Source organism: Pithys albifrons, chromosome 10, assembly GCF_047495875.1.
Source record: "Pithys albifrons albifrons isolate INPA30051 chromosome 10, PitAlb_v1, whole genome shotgun sequence".
NCBI lineage: Eukaryota > Metazoa > Chordata > Aves > Passeriformes > Thamnophilidae > Pithys > Pithys albifrons.
Window position 1 is genome coordinate 17,759,495 of NC_092467.1, and position 18,017 is coordinate 17,777,511.

Here is an 18,017-nt window from a genome sequence, read left to right on the forward strand (position 1 = left end):
AGTTTGACAGTGGATTTATATACTGAATTCCCTGAAAATTTTCTCATTTTGAGGAAATATTGAATATTAAGGTAATGCCTGAAGTGGATTCAAGAAATTCAGAGTTACATTTGTCTCCACCCTCAATTCTAAGCACTTGGATTGGGTTTCTCAATACAAAATGGATAGTAAAGGCACACTGTGGTTTGAAAGCAAGGCTGGAGATTATAGCCTTTACACTCTCTGCATTTTGTCTGGGTGTTCTACAAACACTCAAACTTGCAGCGAAAATAAGCTAACCCTCTTGAGGGGGCACAGAATGAACCAATATTAAAGTCTGCAAAAAATGTAACCCATTTAACCTATAAAGCAATATTACTATTCTTACGCATTTCCTTTGAGGTTACACATTTTAGAAATAAAGTACCTTTCTGCAAGTTATTTCTGTTATTTCACTCCTGACAGAACTAGTGTAAAATGCATGTTTAAGATCATTATTCACCTTCATCAGTTTGGCTGATTATGGGAAAGGACAGATGCACTGCTAAAAAGTTGAAGCTATTGGCCAAGTCAGTTACTTGCTTGTTTAACTTTTTCAACACAGCTTTCCAATTGAGAAAAAAAGGTTTAATGAAAATGCTTGATTAATCTTTTAAAAATTACTAGACTGCAAGTCTTGTGTGTCAAATTCTGGCATAAAGTGTTCTTAAATATTAAGTTATAAAGTCCAGACAGGCCTATTGCAATTATTAACACAAGTCTTGCCACAGGGCTGTAAATCAATGCACTCTGGTTTAATCACATCTACCACAACCAGCTCTGTTGGTGAAGCATGTCAATTCCTATGGGACTATTATGCAACTCAAAATTAGTTGACAGAGTTTGGAGTTATATACAGACACTATGAAAGATTATGTGCAGACCAGTGCTGCTGGAACAAACACAACTAACCAGTTTACACCAAACATTTCTAAAACTACACAGAAAGCAGTAATTTTACCACATTTTGGTTCCCTGAGAAGAAAAGTGCTTAACTACAAAGGTCTTTGGAATGCCATCAGTACAGTGAATAAACATTCACCTCTTGCACTGCTACTGCAGAGACATCTCCTACTTCCATGTTGATCAGACTTGTTTGGGCATTTTCATTCAAAATAAACCTTACACTCCACAAAACTGGAAGTGGAATGGGAACAAGAGATGACTAAAAGTAGTCTAGTACTAAAACTGGTTTTATCTGTGATGATTTGTTATTTCAAACTGGAATGCATAGTTAGCCCACTCATGAAGACAAAATCATTAAGAGCACAGTTTACATCATCTGTTTAACCCATAATTGAGATTGTTTTTGAAACTTTAAAATAATACAGAATGTTTTCAAATATGTTTTTGGAAAGTATGCAATTTTTTTCCCCAGGGGTGTAACTTACATTTATAGTGGACATGACAAACATCATGAAAATTAAGACTTCAAATACAATAAAACAGCACACAGCAGAAGAATGAAGTCAGGAACCATTTTATTTCCATCCAGTTTTGCATGTATTAAGGATGGTATAAGAGTTTATCCCACCACTATAATTTATGAAATTATTACATCCCTAGAAGAGGCAAAGCTTATAATGCTTCCTGTCTTTTCCTCCCAAGTGCTTATAAGCTGTGTGATTATTTAAGTTTCTTTCACCTGTGTCTTTCTGTCCCTGTGTAATACAAGCCTCCTTCATCTGCTCCCCTGTAACTGGGTGTGGAGAAGCAGCACTGAGGGAGTCAATAAGGAGAAATTATAAAAATATTCATCAGCAACATACACTACACTAACACCTGGGATGCTCACAACATACAGAAGACAACTTTGCAACTGCTTTGTGTGGTTTGCCACCGTTGTCTCTGGAGATCAGTAATGTAAGATTGGGTGTCTGGTACACAAGTACAACAGATTCTTCTGATTCCTCCCAATTTCAAGGCAACAGTTTATTTTGTGTTTACTATTTTTAAGACTAAATGCTGAAGCTGGTTCTAAGTATTTAATAGCAAGATTCAAATGGCATCTCCCACAATTACTGAATTAATGCTTAGTACTTGTCAAAAGCTTCAAAAATTATGTTGCAAAATTACTCTCAGTATATCCCATGCAATTAAACTGCTCAAATGGTTTAAAATCTTAATTAATACATTCTAAGTTAGTGAAGAGGTCATACTTAGAAACTAATTCCAGACTGTTCTTAGACTTCATATGGCAGGAGATGAAACTGTTTAAAATCATCACTATCAACAGAAAAAATTCTCATAGGAAAAAAGTACACACACTTTCACAATAGCCAGGCAATCACCTCTTCCATTTCAATAGTACCATAAACATTTAACTGAATTATTACAAGCAGTAGAACCTAACCAAATATGTTTCAGTTTTTTCAAACATGTTTACCTGTAAAAGCCTGCATTTTTGAATCTAAATAATTTTTTCTTTTCCAATACAATCAACTCAGTTCAATGCATTTAAGACTGACTTGTAAATTGTTCTCTCTCCTTTGTTTCTCTCTACCTATACAGATCTTTAAGAGATATTAAACAAAGAGTTGTAAAATGCAATGATGCAGTTTCATTTTAAACTTGAGACTTATCTGAGCATGTCTGCAAACGCTCTCTTACACGAAGTGGAAGTGTTTTTAACAACCTTTCTTCTACAATAAGACTATTTCGCTTTAAGAACTGACATTCTTCCAGTTCAGCAGGAAGTGATTCAAGATAGTTTCCAATGAGCTCTAAGTGAACAAGATTCAGTAGCTGACCCACAAAAGGGGACAAATTCATCAGACTGTTATTTCCCAGAAGAAGAAATTGCAGCTTTTTGCACTGAAACAATCCATCAGGCAGCATTTCAATCTAGAAAAAGGAAGAGAAGAACAAAAATAAAGTATGTTAGAAGCTGTCAGCCCACGCACAGCTGCATGTTTTGGTATTGCCCATTTTAGTTTAAAAACCCCTCTTAGTTCATGAACGGATAAGAAAAAGGCAGACTGCAATGCTTCTATTGTTATGTGATCAAGTGCTTGAGAGCACTACAATAGTTTATCATACATATTTTGTTACAAAGCTGCTCAGCTACTGGCAGGAGTCAGGCCAAGCGTGGAGGGGGAGCACATCCGCGTGTGCATGCGCAGAAGGGCATGCAAAGGTGTGCAGGTGGCAGGGGAGATAAAGAGGCTGCTGTCTCCTAAGAATCACTTAATGAAGGACAAACACAGACTGTGGAGAGACACTAGCAGCCTCTGTGCTGTGAAACCTGTACAAGCAGTTATCTGTGCAGTACAGTAGTCCTGGTCCACACTACTGACATGTAACTTCCACACCCACCCTCATCACTGAAAACAATCATAAGCTTCAAAAGAAGTCTGAAGTCACAAGCCCGAGTCCCACACAAGTAAGCAAGACAGGTTAGCACTGCTGATGAGGTTACTAACCATAATTATTTTCCTCTTCCCAACTAGACAGCTGAGCTGCTCATCAACTAGCTGTTGATTCACTACATTCTTCAGTTTCACATTTTAAGGTAAAAATTAACATTGTTCACTTCCATTAAAATACCACTTCAGATACACAGCTGCAGGGAAAAGGAAGATATGTTTCTGCAGCCACACTCACCGTGACATGCTATCTCTGCATCAAGCTCTTAAGCTGTTACAGACCAGGATAGTGCTTATTCAGTATTATGTGAGCTTTGCTGATATGTTTGAGTAATTAAACAAGAACCACCCCTTTTCTTCAGCTTTCTGGGTTTACTTTAATCATGAAGACCACAAAATCATTTTGAGCCAGAGGTGTTCCAGATGAAATAGCAGGTTAAGTTTTGGATGTGGGTTTTCTTTGAGTAGTAATTCAAAGTTCTACTTACGTGGTTCTTTGTCAAAGCCAAGTACTGCAGATTGGTCAGAAAACCGATTTCTTCAGGGATGGAGGTTAGCTTATTATAGCTAAGATCCAAATAGTGTAATTTTTTACAAAGAAACAGCTGCAATGGAACATTTTTAATATTATTATAATTTAGATACAATTGTTCCAGGTTTGATAATGCACCAATCTGCACTGGGACATATGAAATACTGTTGTGCCACAATTTTAAGCAAGAAAGATTCTTAAGATGTTGAAAACTAATTATTTCTTCCACTGTTCTGAGATTATTTTCTTTTAAGTCAATTTCATGCAAATTGTTTAGGGTAAAAATGGAATGAGGAATGCGCTCTAAATCACAGCAGATTAACTCCAAGGTTCTCAGGTTTACCAGCTTCTTCAGGTTATTTAGCACTAGCAGTTTATTTCCCTCATTGTTGACAGACAAGTGTTGTAAGGAAGGCAGAAGATCTGTAACCACTTGGGGTATACGGGAAAGGTTGTTTTTTAAGTGAATTGATCTCAGATTTTTTAGCCCCTGAAAGCCTTCATTGTATATGGAGTTGTGATGATCTAGCATGAAATGTCCTGTTAAGCACAATTCTTGTAGGTTTTTTAGATAAAAGACCCAAAAGGGAATTCTTCCCATCTCGCTAGATTTCAAGCGCAATGTTTTCAGATTTTCCTCTAAAAAGGTGACTGCTGGATAATCCATTGTAAGTGACGAATAATAAACATTGAGTTCTCTGAGATTGACAAGCTGAGTCACAGCTGAAGGAAGTTTGGCTTCAGGAATTAGTTCCAGGCTTAAGACTTCTATTTCTGCCAGTTCAAAGACACTGTCTGGAAGACCATTTAACATGAAAAGGTGAAGTTCAGTCTTGTCTTGGGAATTTCTTACTAGTTTATTTTTCAGTTTTTCCACTGACCATTCATTGTTAAGATTTATCTGTTTCAGTTCATTTTCACTCAAATCAGACAGGAATATTGAGAATCGTTGGGAATAAAGAGGATCATACTGATCTGCCAAGTGGAGAATAAATGCAAAATCATTCTTTACATCAGGTATATCAGTGTAATTACTTTTTTCTCTCAACTTCTCAAAAGAATATTGCTTAAGTGAACTTCTTAACATCCACCACAAACTGTAAGTACAAGTTAATCCATAGAAGATCACTAAAACAACATAAAATGAAGCCAAAACTTTAAAAATTTCTGCTAGTGAATAAACACACTGGTACCTTTTGTAGCCTGTAAAGGCTTGAACATTAACTACACAATCAATTTCAAGTGTAATAAATGATAAATAGTAGGGGACATAAATTACTATTATGACAACTACGAAGACTTTCACTATAATCTGTTTCATATACACTGTATATACGACATCCTTTTCTTCGGCATGTACTCTGAATTTCTTCACTTTTTCAAATATAGCTTTAGCTTGTTCCCCTTCTTTTTTGTCAAGAACACTTGAATTTTCTCTTCCAGTTGTTTCCAAGCCATGTTGTGAATATGGCAGGGACTGTCTGCTGGCCCCTATGTCTCCTGAACACCCGGGTGATGAAATCACTGTTTTTGATTTGGCTATTGGCAACTTCCTCGCAGACTGCTCAGCGACTGTTTCTGAGAGGGCGCGCGTTGTCCACGGGGAATCAAAGCACTTCTGAAGAACAGCTACGAAGTGCTCAAGCCTCGAACTTGTACTAGGATAGTAAAGCCAGAAATTACTGCAAGCTGCAAAAATAAAGGTATGCAAAAGCACTAAGTATGGGAAAAATTTGGCAAACCAGTGAAGCTGTCTCTCATAACACACTGCATCAATGTAGGAATACTGCTGCCGATGGAGGTAATTCTGGATTTTAAGCGGGATGATTATCGGTGCTGGAGAGCTAGCTGACATGTTAAGGTTGGCTTTAACTAAATCCCAAGGCACAGCACAATGATTGTCAAATTCTAGCTTGCAAGGAAGACAACACAATACTCTGGTTTGAGTAATCTGGAGAGCCCCAGCGAGCACAGCAACTAGCAGCATTATCATGGTGAGGTAATACCAGAAGACATCCCACCATGGTTTTAGTATGTGGTAGGATGACTGGGCATCTGCTAAGCATTTGAGTTCTGTTAGCGTGATCATGACTTTCACCTGTGAGAGAACAGCAGCTGGCAGAGGGAAAAAAAAAGAAAAGACTTAGTCAGAGAATTGTTAAAAACAATTTATCTCACCATTAAATACTTGAAGCTTATTACTATTTTCAGAGTTTTAAATATGTGTAACATTTGGCCGAGCCTCCAGGGCTTAGCTAAAGGATCCAAGAACTCCTGACACCTGACCCTAGCCATCATCTCACGGACTGATTTTAAGGAAAGGTACTTGGAATACAACAAAAATAAACAGTGAAATTATTGTCAGAGATTTGGAGAAAGTGTTTTTTGACCAAACATTTGGGTACTGTTCAATTAGAAGCAACAAGCAGGCATAAGTTAAAGAAGTGGCTGACATATTACTAGCCGTCTTCAACTGCCATCCTACTTAGATAACAGAAGTGATTTCTTATTTGTGAAAAATTCCAAAATCAGAGTGATACATTAACATGATGGCTCTTGTAATCTAGAATTTTCTACCAGATTAAATAATTCTTCCCAATTAAAAAAAAATATTTTGCATTACATACTCTTATATAATTCTTCTCCCATCAAGAGAATTTAGAATATTGACAGAATGAAAACTAAGCTAGCACAATTTATTATTGTTTAATATTGTCATATATATATGTAAACTTAACCCCAAGAAGTATAGATTTGATTCAGACTTACTTTACTAATTAAAGAGAATAAATTACATAGCACTGCTCAGTCAGGAGGTCTACACCTTTTAAAATTCCTTGGACATGCCATCTTTACATTTGTCTTCATTCTGAATGGAGAAAACAATTTAATATACTTATTTTAGTGGCTTAACCTAAAGAGAGCAAACATTTCAGCTTTCACTAGAACTGCTGCCTCATTGTGGATCCATTAAGCTCTGCATTGCTACAGCTACATAAAATGGAACAGTACGTACATACTCATATGTGATCATGCAGAAAATGAAGTCAAAAGTTTTGCAGTCAAATCAACACATAAAAACCCCCCAAGCAAACGGCCTACAGCCTGCTCTCTTCCAAACAGGAATTTGGGTTTTTTTCCCAAGTAACTGTGAACTTGTTACTTCTGAGACTGAGTCCCACCTGGCTACAACCTCTTTCAGGAAATTTTAGAGAGTGACAAGGCCCCTCTGAGCCCTCCCTTCTCCAGACTGAGCCCTCCTGCTCCCCTGGCTGCTCCTCACAGGACTTGTGCTTCAGACCCTTCTCCAGCTACACTGCCCTTCTCTGGACTCGCTCCAGCACCTCAGTGTCTTCCCTGTACTGAGGGGCCCAGAACTGGACACAGGATTTGTGGCCCCGCCAGTGCTGAGCACAGAGGGATGCTCACTGCCCTGGTCCTGCTGTTCACACTGTTGGCAATGCAAGCCAGGGGGCCACTGGCCTTCCTGGCCACCTGGGCACACTGACAGCTCATGTTCATGATATACCAGTACTGTACCTTCCAATTCCAAACAGAGCTGACAGATTGTCATAGAAAGTCAAACAATAGCTGAACTAAGGTAGAACCTTAGTCTAACTCCACATTCACATTTGAAAGGGGCGGGATGACTGAAAGTTAACCCTTCTTGCATTGACAAAGCTGTTTTTAATAGAATGTAAAAACTTACCAGGCCCACTCAAGGGAAAGCAGCTGAGGAAGACTGGATGGTTCCAATACACTCCTGGAGAGAAAATAAATTGTCATCAAATCATTAAATACTTGGACTCCGAAAACTGTGAGTATAGAACAGCAGCTCATTACTCCTTCCACAGTAGCATATTAAAATCCAACACGCAACAAGCAAAAGATCTAATGATGTACAAGATGCCATCCCCATCAAATTATTTAATTGGTCACCATCTGAAAGTTGCTTTTCGCAAAGTAAAGCAATGGCCTCTCTATTGTCCCCTTTCTAAGTGCTAAAAAGCCATTTAAGCTCAACAGTATTTGCATTTACATAAAGTTACAAGTCCTGCAGCTGAGATGCAATAACCATAGCTCAGAAACTGCAATTTCTTCAGTCACTCAACATCCAAAAGCACATTTTGTAAATGCCTTTAAAATAAGTTCTTTTGGTGTAATTCTTGGGGTTTGAATATAAATTTCTAGGTATAAAAGCACAAAAGATATTAAACCCATTCAAAATAAGGCTTTCAGTCTGCAAAGAGTATCTGAATCATGTCTTGACTCAAGCCAAACATGCCTGATTTGAATGTAGACAGAAATAAAAAAAGTAAATCAAAAGGATTTCTTTTCATTTCCAACCTCAAATTATAACCAGTCAACTCTTCTTACTTACTTGACCTTTGCTATAAAAATGAAAGACTTGGGACCTCTGTTAAACTTGTAAAAAGGGGAATATATTGAATAATGCAACAACAAAACAACGAAAGGAAAACCCAGCAAATTCTTAACAAAAATATTTGAAAAGTCAAAATTACCACGGAACTGGCTGAAAGCTTAAAATAGGGTGAAAGGATGGGAACAATTCTTATCCTGACAATTATGTAAACCTCATCAGGGACTGGCACAGATACTAATGTTTGAAGAAGATATTTTACATAACTAAATGCTTATTGGAGGTTTCTGGGAGAATAAGGCATACGTGTTCCGTATAAAGGACAGAACTCAGAGAACAATAACACAGTTAACACTCTTTGATCAAGTATTTACCCTGAAAGTTACAAAAAGGGAAACAGAAAATGAAACTCTAGCCAATTCTGTGAAAAACATATTGGTATACTTGAGAACATGCATCACCCAATACAGCTGCTTCAAGCAATGACATACTCCTAAAAAACCAGAAGTTTGTATTTTTACAGATTGAGAACTCAAAGTCAGACTGACCCGTGTAATTTTGTGAGGTCTGTTTCTATAAAATGCTTTTTTTGTCAACTCTGTCTTGCAATGGAAAGCTGTTAGTGCCTATCACAGATCCCTTGGTTTTACAAGACTTTCTAGCAGAACGTATCACAATACCAAGTATTTAAATATTCAGACTCTGGTCTAGTGAATGGCTATGTTTTAAAGCCTTTTAATGAAGCATGTATATCCATTACAACTCTAGGTACATGAAATAAAGCTTCCCACTGGAGGAATACACGATATATAGGAGTGTAATATCAACCCGTGCATTATTAATGATAATTTTGCCAAAGACTTTTTTTTCCTCAAACCCTGTCTGTATGCCAAGAGTGACTAATCAATCAAATGGAATAATGCTGAACTGTAATGGGTTTGATAAACCTCATCTCCAGCAGCTTTCAACCCATATCAAAGCCATGAAAGCTTTTCAAAGTGGCCTAATTCAATTGGCAATCTTTCTTAGAAGATGAGAGAGTGAAGTTTAGCCCCAGGCAAAGTGACTTCAGGAGAGTTACTCCAGACCAGCACAGAGACAAAGGCCAGAAAAATAAAGTAATAAAGATCACTAATATCTAGGCAATTTTTACTTACTTCAAGAGTTATTAACTGTAATCAATAGAAATATACCCAGAATGTGAATAAAAGGCTCTCATTTTGAAAAACATTATCTATAACCATCAAACACCCCCCACCAGCCCTAGCTGCCAAAAGGTTACTTAACATTTAATTTCTCTGTCATTTGGTCATTGCCTACACAATTTTAGGCACATTTATTTGGGGATGGCTCTGCAGCAAGGTAACTGCCTTGCTTATCCTCCCCACAGGGTATTCAACTGGTCTTTCTGACACATTAATCAAAATAAATTTGTACAACTAAAGCACATTCTGACAGGTATTCCTGTGGTCCCTCCATTGTGCTCTTTTCCCTTCTCCCTTGAAGAAATACAGCCACAAAGTTTTCAGACAATCTCTTTAAGCTCAAGTAGCTGCTTCTCAACTTACACAAGGAAATGTTGACATTCTTAGTAAATGTGTCTGTTTCACTAATTTTTTATCAAAAGTGATTCCTGAACTACAGTACCAACTTAGCCTCTTGCTAGTTTCCAAAGTTTTGCATGGAAAATTAAGTCCAATAATAAACTAAACACACCCATCGGTTTTGCTTCCTAGGCACCTTTGAGACTTCCTAGTACCTGCTTACGGTTCCACCTGCACAGCCTGAGCCTCTGTTTGCAAACAAACCCTCATGAAAATTCCCAAAGGCAAAAAATAAACAAGGTCTACCCATACACACACTCATTACCCAATAGATCTTTTGGCATGCTACTGTTTCCTTTCTCAAGCATTTTCTGAACAAGTCAGGTACTGAAAGAGTTCTGGTGCAAGTCTGGCTTCATAAAGAATGACACCATCAGACTTCCACTTAGCAAAAGCATTCAGGTGACTGCCTCCCCCTTCTTTAAGCAGCAGACTACTCAATTCAAACACTGCATTTGATATATGGTCTTTCAGAACCTGTGCTTTGGTCACCTCTGTGCACAGGCGGATTCAGTTGCAGGACCTTTTTGATGGGGATTGGTTTTGAATCTGTATTCCACTGAATGCAGAACATACACACGGGACTAGAGAAAGCTGCTTTCCAGTTCCTTCTGAAGAAGGTCACAGGTGATAATTAAACATGTGTAAGTGATTATCCTCTTGTATTTAAAATAAACTCAAAGACATTCTCACACTCTACAATAACCAGCATATTCCTCAAGCACTGATGTTCAAGACTACACTAACACTACTACAAATTTGCCATATCAACCTCTCAAATAATCAAGACCTGAAGTCCCCCCAAATGCCCAGAGACTGTCATTGCAACTACAACTCAACCATCTGTACCTGGACTGACCCCAGCCCTTTCTTAAACCCTCCTGCTCTCGGGACAGCTGAACATGATGTATAGAACAGTAACAGTGAAGTCTTACACTGTTTAAGCAGCAGTCCTTGCTCTCTGGAGAAGGCTTACGTAAGAATATACAGCCGAATAACTTCTGGAGAAAAAATGTGCAAGCATAGTTTAAAATTTAGTAAGTTAGTCTACTCTTACTTCCTTATTTTTGCTTTACAAGCCTTGGTCTTGTCTGCTACTGCTTCAGAGTCAACTACACAGCACACGCACTGATAAAAAAATCTTGCAAAAATCAAGCAACTTACTACCCATCCCTAACACTACCATACCTTCAAGAAGCAGAGAGAAATAGGAGTCCAACATGGCAAGTGTATTTCATTTTCCTCAACTACCTAAAGCTGGAACATTCCCAGGTTCAACACAAAAGGCCTTAGGTGAAAAAAAACCCAACTTAAAGGCAGCTTCACCTAAATTCAGAACACACAAGTTTATTCGATTACTTCCTTTCTCTCTCTGGTACACTTAATGCATGAAAAATACTTTATTCTGCAGTATAATCCAAATTGAAAATATGCTTTATTCCAATTCAATTTGCTTTACAAGCACAAGACTTACTCTTGAAATCTGACTGTGCAGGATTAGATACGTAACATTACGCATCTCCATCCTATGCCTGCAGCACTCCAGAAAAGCACTGTCTTCCTTGAGCCATATTAAGTTAAATTCTCATTAAATATCATTGATAACCAAGTACTGAGCCTTTTCTCTATTCAAGGAAGGCCAGTAAAGAAGTAAACTTTGGTTGTAAAATATGTCACTGGTCAAATACCCACTGGAGAGATGGATCATCTTCAGACATTTTGGTTGCCTGGGTAGTTAAAATTACACACCTGCAGGACCCACGGTAACGAATCATGTCAGATCTGCCGAAGTGCGGGAAGTTACTTGAGCTTAACTCTAAACAGCAGATGGGAGAGGGAAAAACAATCAACTACTTTGAACATTAAACTCTGTAATAAAGTTGTATTGTAACATATGTATTTAAAAGTTATGTTAAATGTGTTTTTTATTTAATACTAGTCTATTCTGTAGAGCAATTTTAAATACAAATTCACACATAAATACTTTGACTAGTACAAGCACTTTCTCCAGCCCTCTCTTCAAGTTAAGTCCAAGGTGCTAAGGATTGTGCTCTAGCTGAAAGAGGTCAGAACCTATGCTCCTAGAAAGGCAGGTACTGGCAAGAAAAAGATTCAGTTTAAACCCAAGTTTACAACCAAATAGACAGTAGGTAAGAAATAGTTTACACAAAAACCCCTGCAAACCAAAATGTAGAAAAATGGACAAGCAGGTACAAACCTGAGTTTCTGAACAAGTATATTTCAGAGTCAAACAGATAAGCCATCTAATGGTAAAAAAACTACAGTAAAATGAAAGGTAAACCAGCTTTGTTTGGCACATAATTGCACCAACTGATCTCTCTGAGAGCAAGCCATGTACTTGCCCAGAGTGTATCACTGCATTTACAGCCACAGTGCTTGCTCAGATCCCCAAACCAAGCTGAATCCAGCTCTGAATCAAATCTAAACATTTCTAGCAAGCAATAGTTAGTACTGAGACACTAAAGCAGCACAGTATTCAAACTCAAAGAGGCATTAAAAAAAGATTTTAACTTAAGAGACCTATTAGCATCTAAAACACTGACTACAGTAACACAAGCACCTGTTTAGAAGAGAGTGCTTTGTATTGGTCATACAATAGAAACATTATCTTGTTTCACCCTAGTATTTAACTAACAATTTAATTATTTGTGTTCTCAGTGGAAACTCTAGCACTCTTTATTTGCTCCATTAATTTACATTTCTTCAAGCAGTTGTACATTTCACATATTTCACTTTAAAGAGGAAATTATAAGAAGACTGCCAAAACTCCCACTGAAAAACAGCTCTGCTAGCATGAGTCTCCTTGGAAATTCCTAAAGAAACGTGGCAAACCTCACTAACAGATAAAAAGTTATTGGAAAGAGTTCCATAAGGTTTTAAAAAGAAAACAGTACAACAAACTGCAGTGGTTCTGACTGGAGACCATGGCACACTGAGGTGTTAGTGATCCCCTCCGTAGTTAACAGGTTCAAACCGATGCTGTGCAGATCTTTTGTCCACAGGATTAATTTGGCCAGATCATAAGAGGAGTCTGCAGGTAAGTTTTGTCTCCTGAACAAACACCAAGTTAGTTTAGGACCCATGTTCACCCTTTGTACTTCCATCAAGACCAAGCATGCTGTTCAACAGCCTTCTATGGCACAAAATTTCCTTTTTTCAGTAGGCTGTCTGAGGAGACCTAAACCTGTAAGGTTTTTCAGAGGGCAGTACTACAAGAAACACACTTTTTGGTGTGAAGCCAAGTTTGATAACTTCAAAAACAAGAGCCAGAGTTTTATAATGAACTGAAGCAATTAAGAACTTTGAAGTAAAAGACCTCTAACCCCAGTCTTGTAAGAAACTGAGTAATACTTTGAAGCAAAGCAGACACTACTTTTAACTCCTGTTCAGTTACGGCACTTGAGTATTGACATATCCCACCTCACCTCAATTAAGCAATGTTTTGGTGCTTTCCCAACTTTGAGTCAGTGTCACCACAGTATTTAAACAATGTTAATGTTTAATAAAAAGTATTTACTTGGAAAGCAGTTTTCCTGTACTGCAAAGGCACTGGGTAAATAATAATCATTTTCACACTTGGATTGGCATGGGTTTGAAATGATAGTTTATCTAGTAAATAATTTAAACAATGCCTAGAAACAGACAGTTTTTAGTTAAAAATTTTCAAATTCCTTCCCTTCTTCAAATATTTTGGATTACACAACAAATGCACATCAAGATTTTGTTTTCATTCAGATGTAAAACTAGTTTAAAAGATGAATACTTAGCACTAAAATCTATATGTGCAATTCTTAAATTTCAGCTTGCTAGACCTTTAAATTTGGATGTAGATGAACTTCAGCTACCAAAAAAATAGCTAAATAAATATTTCACAACCTGAACTACTCACAGACTATAGATACTGTCCCCAGAAAACGAAGGCAATAATGTCTGGGAAATAAGGGGTTACATTTTCAGGGGTTTGAAGTAAGAGGTCTAAAATCAATGACACTTTAATTAAGCCTGAATAAACTACATGACCATAGATTTATAGCTGCTGTGCCACAAAACTGAACGGTGCTTCCCTTAAACTAAAATCACAACACAAACCATTATCACCCAAAACCCAAAGTGTTTGTAGCCATGTCTTAAGTCTACTAACAATTAGCAGCAACCAGATTGTGTTACTACCCTATTCTTATTGGCATTTTTAATCCCTTCAGTTTCTCACAGTCAACTAAATTCTCAATTTCAGCATAATAAATTGCATTCTAGCTGGAACACATTTAGAAGCTGAGCCCTTATGATGGAAATGCACTCACATAATTTATTTCAGCGTGTGCAAATACATTATTTTGAAAGATAATGGCACAAATGAGAACAAAATTGAAGATACTCCTTTACAAGTTTTCTCCACAATTCACTTCTGATTGTTTAAAGACCCCAGAACCCCCTCAGGTGTACACCAGAGGAGGGTATGTCAGCACTATAGCTCAAACTGCATCTGAAACAGCTTTATTGAGAGCTGCATTATCTGCCTTCCTTAAAGACCAGCCTTTTCATATCGGTAAGTTTAAATCAAATGTCTGGGGAAACCATAAATGACACGAGTTCAATATTGAATTACAATTAGATCTCAACCAGTTAAAAAATAAATCCAGAACTCATTCGTACCACACTAACAACTCTTGGGGTAAAGAATCCCCAAACCCAAGCATAACTATAACAAACTGAAGCCCACCTACCAAGTCTGGTAAAACCCTAATTGGAATTATATAACCTATATCATTTAAACATTAAAAAGACAGCTTGTTTAAACATTAGAATATTAATTCCACTTTAGATTCCCTGCCTTTCTACATGGCTAGCCATGGCATCTGAACAAAATAGCTTCATGACTATAGCACAGACTGCTAACTTAACTTTAGGAAGAGTAACTGCAAGAACAACTAGCAGAGTAGCACTGTTTGCAAGGCAACACCTGAACAGCTGCTATAAGGATGCCTACGGAAAGTATAAATACAGCCCACAGGTTAGTGCACAGAATACAGCCATCAGTGTGAAACATCCAGATAGGCAGCAGAGAGACCCATATAAACCACACATCCCTTTAGTCACATGAAACATCCATTTCTAATCCTAGCTAAGTAAAGCTTTATGGCTTTAGCAGTAGGTATTGTAAGCTGAAGCAGCATTTCAGTACCACAGCCTCCTTTGCTACCTGTGGCATGTCAGGCAGAGCAGGCACAGCAGCAGCTACAGAACATAAGACTTCCCCCTCCACCAGCCTTCAGAAACCCCTTGGAAAAACATTTATTTGACAGTGACATACTGCTCTACAAAGTTCATTTTACAATGCTGAAATACTGATGGATGTTTCTTTAACATTGTTGATCGATCTCTAAAAATTGTTCAGCATGGTTTCGTTAACTTTAAACAGCTAAATTGGTAACTTGCGATAAGCAAAAAGCAATTTTCTTTTTCTCCCCATGAAAATACCATTTTCCTGAAAAAAGAAAAAAAATACAGGTCTGAGCAGCAACTCCCTTCTCTCAAAAGTGTAAGGGAACAAGCATGTTAAGAGTCAAATTTCTAAAAGTTACATGAATCCTACTGAAGCTGAAGCTCAGTTACATTATGCTAACATAAAACTCAGAAGAATGTAATAACATATGCTAATGTCATACTGTGTGATAAACATTTTGTTATCTAGCTACAACAGAATGTCTTAAACACTGGGGAAAACCCTTAAAAAAACTAACTACTGGTTCCCTGCTGTGGCCATTCTCCTTTCCGCTTTCATTTCATGTCCTTTGCCCTGCTCAGCACCACAGATACTGAAGAAAAGTTACTGAGGAGAACTCTTCTATTCCCCAGCCAGCCAGCTGTGCTACACAGAGTAAAGAAAACACACACAATATAGTTAGACAACACTTGCTAAGTTCTACAAGTACCGTAATATTTCACTACTTTAAATATCATGGGCTCTGCCTTCACACCCCTCTTGTAAGTTGAAATCAAACCAGGCAGATCAATAAGCTGAGGCATTAGAAATAATTGATGCCTTACGTTATTCCTTCAGCAAACAGACAAGGAAAGCTGGGAGACCTTGGAATATACAGCTTAAATACTTGAAGCCACAAGTGACCCCACAGCTACTTAACTTATTCTTGGACTACCTGAAAGGTATAGTTTTAAATGACCACACTAGGGGCCACTTCGAACACAGCTTACCTTATCAGCATAATTAATTATAATCCTAATATAAAATGAAGGTTTAGGGAAGTCTGCTTTAATCACTCCTATGGAATCTGGTCCACTGCAGCATTCACCACGGGTAAACTCCGTTCTGAACCGAAGTCAGGAAGGTGCCTCAGTGTCACCACTGAGCCCGCAGTAAGCCTGGTGTCACCAGGACAGCTCGGTCCGGGCGCCAGGAGAAGGTACCACGCAAGGGCCGCTGCGAGATCACTGACCTGCTGCGGATGAGAAACGCATGGGCCGGACAGAGGAAAGGAAGAGAGAGCAAAAAGGACGGTTCTTGTTCGACACTCAGACTATCAGGCCTCAACACCGACTTAACTGCTTCGTCCCTTCCGGATCGGCTGGGACTTGGCCCCTTCCTCGCGGGCAGGTGCCTCGCCCGGGGCCGAAGGGTGGCAGCTGCCCGGGCGACCTGTAGCGCCCGGGTCAGCCGAGGACACGCAGACACCGGTTACGCAAACCAGAGAACGGTTCTGTGCCGCGCCCCGCCCGCGGCCCCGGGGCAGGCAGAGCCCCGCTGTGAGCCCCGCGCGGCGCGGCAGGTGAGCAGCCCCACCGCCAGGCAGGTGAGCGGCCCCCCGGCAGGTGAGGCGGCCCCCTCGCCGGGCAGGGGCGGCCGCCGCGCAGGCTCACCGCGCTGCCGGGAGCGCGCCGGGCGCCCCGCGGGACGGCAGCGCCATCCTGCTTCGCTGGCGGAGAGGCAGCCCCGGCAGGACCGGGGGCGACGAGAGCCAGCGACGCGCTGCGCTCGGAAAGACCCGCTCCGCAATGCTTCCTCTCCTTCCGTTCCTGCGCCCCTCCCGCGCCGGGGGCACGGGGCACCTGTCACCTGCGGCCGCCAGTCCCTTACCGGCGCCCATCCCTTACCTGCCGCTGCCGCCGTCGCTGCTGCCGCCTGTCCCTCCCCGCCCGCCCGTCGCGGCGGGGCCGGCGCTCCGCACCCCGCTCTGTCCCCGCGGCAGCCGCGGCGCAGCGCGAGGAACCGGCACCGGCTCCAACCGGCGCGTCTGGGCGCGGCCCCGCCCGCCGACGGGTCACGTGACCGCCCGCGCAGCCAATGGCGCGCGCCCAGCGGAGCCGCGGCAGGGCCCGGTGAGGGGCAGAGCCGCACAAAGCGCCACGCCCCGGCCCGGCCCGGCCCGGCCCGGCACACCTGGGCACACCTGGGCCCCGCCGTGCCCGCCGGCACCGCCGCTGTGCCCGCCCCGCACAGAGCGCCTCGGCGCGGCGCCGCCGCCCCCGCGGGGCCGGCATTTAAACAGCTCGTGCCGCCGCAGAGCGGGAGGAGGAAGTGGCAAAACGATCGCATCGCCAACCGTTAGAAAATAAAAACAGGGAACGTGACACTCGCAAAGAGGCGATTTAAACCCTCGGAGGCCTCAGCTGGGTGCGAGCGGAAGGAGCGGGGCCGGGGACGGCGGGGGGCTGTTACCGCGTGGTTCCACTCTGGAAAGCGGCACCGGCACATCCCCGCCGGAGCATCCCCTCCGGGCCATCCCCGCCGCCCCTGTCCGGCGGCAGCGGGACGCTCCTCACCGCAGCCGGGGACACCCGCTGTCCACCATCCTGTCTGACAGCAGCAGGCAAAAGTCCGTACGGCAGGACCCTTCTATGGCTCTTCAGTTCCCCCGAAAACCTGATAGCAATATAATAAAGTTCACAAATAAACACAATGTTTTAAAAAAGCTCAACAGTAGGTTCATTTGACTTTCTTATTTCGTCTGCAGACAGTGCAGCTCCCTCCTCCAGATGTCTGAAGAGGCCGATTCTGCTGGATAAAGGCATGAAAGCCTGAAGAAAAATTTTGATCCCTACCTAGATTTCTGCAAAGATCTGGGACAAATGGGCTCTGT

The 18,017-nt window shown here is 40.7% G+C and overlaps 1 protein-coding gene across 3 annotated transcripts; it reads right to left on the reverse strand.

Annotated features, from left to right (window-relative positions):
• Positions 1–1,482: 1,482 nt before the first annotated feature.
• Positions 1,483–17,149, reverse strand: LRRC8B (leucine rich repeat containing 8 VRAC subunit B). Of its 3 annotated transcripts, none has more exons than XM_071564959.1 (5): positions 17,032–17,149; positions 7,625–7,678; positions 6,685–6,784; positions 3,872–6,030; positions 1,483–2,862 (listed from the first exon to the last, which is right to left on the reverse strand). In XM_071564959.1, exons 4-5 carry the CDS (start codon positions 6,002–6,004, stop codon positions 2,584–2,586), a joined length of 2,412 nt encoding a protein of 803 aa, XP_071421060.1. In that variant the 5' UTR covers positions 6,005–6,030; positions 6,685–6,784; positions 7,625–7,678; positions 17,032–17,149; the 3' UTR covers positions 1,483–2,583. The 3 variants fall into 3 exon arrangements, with proteins under 3 accessions (XP_071421060.1, XP_071421061.1, XP_071421064.1); XM_071564960.1 differs by lacking the exon at positions 17,032–17,149 and adding an exon at positions 16,377–16,522; XM_071564963.1 differs by lacking the exon at positions 17,032–17,149 and adding an exon at positions 16,135–16,327.
• Between the last annotated feature and the right edge of the window lie 868 nt (positions 17,150–18,017).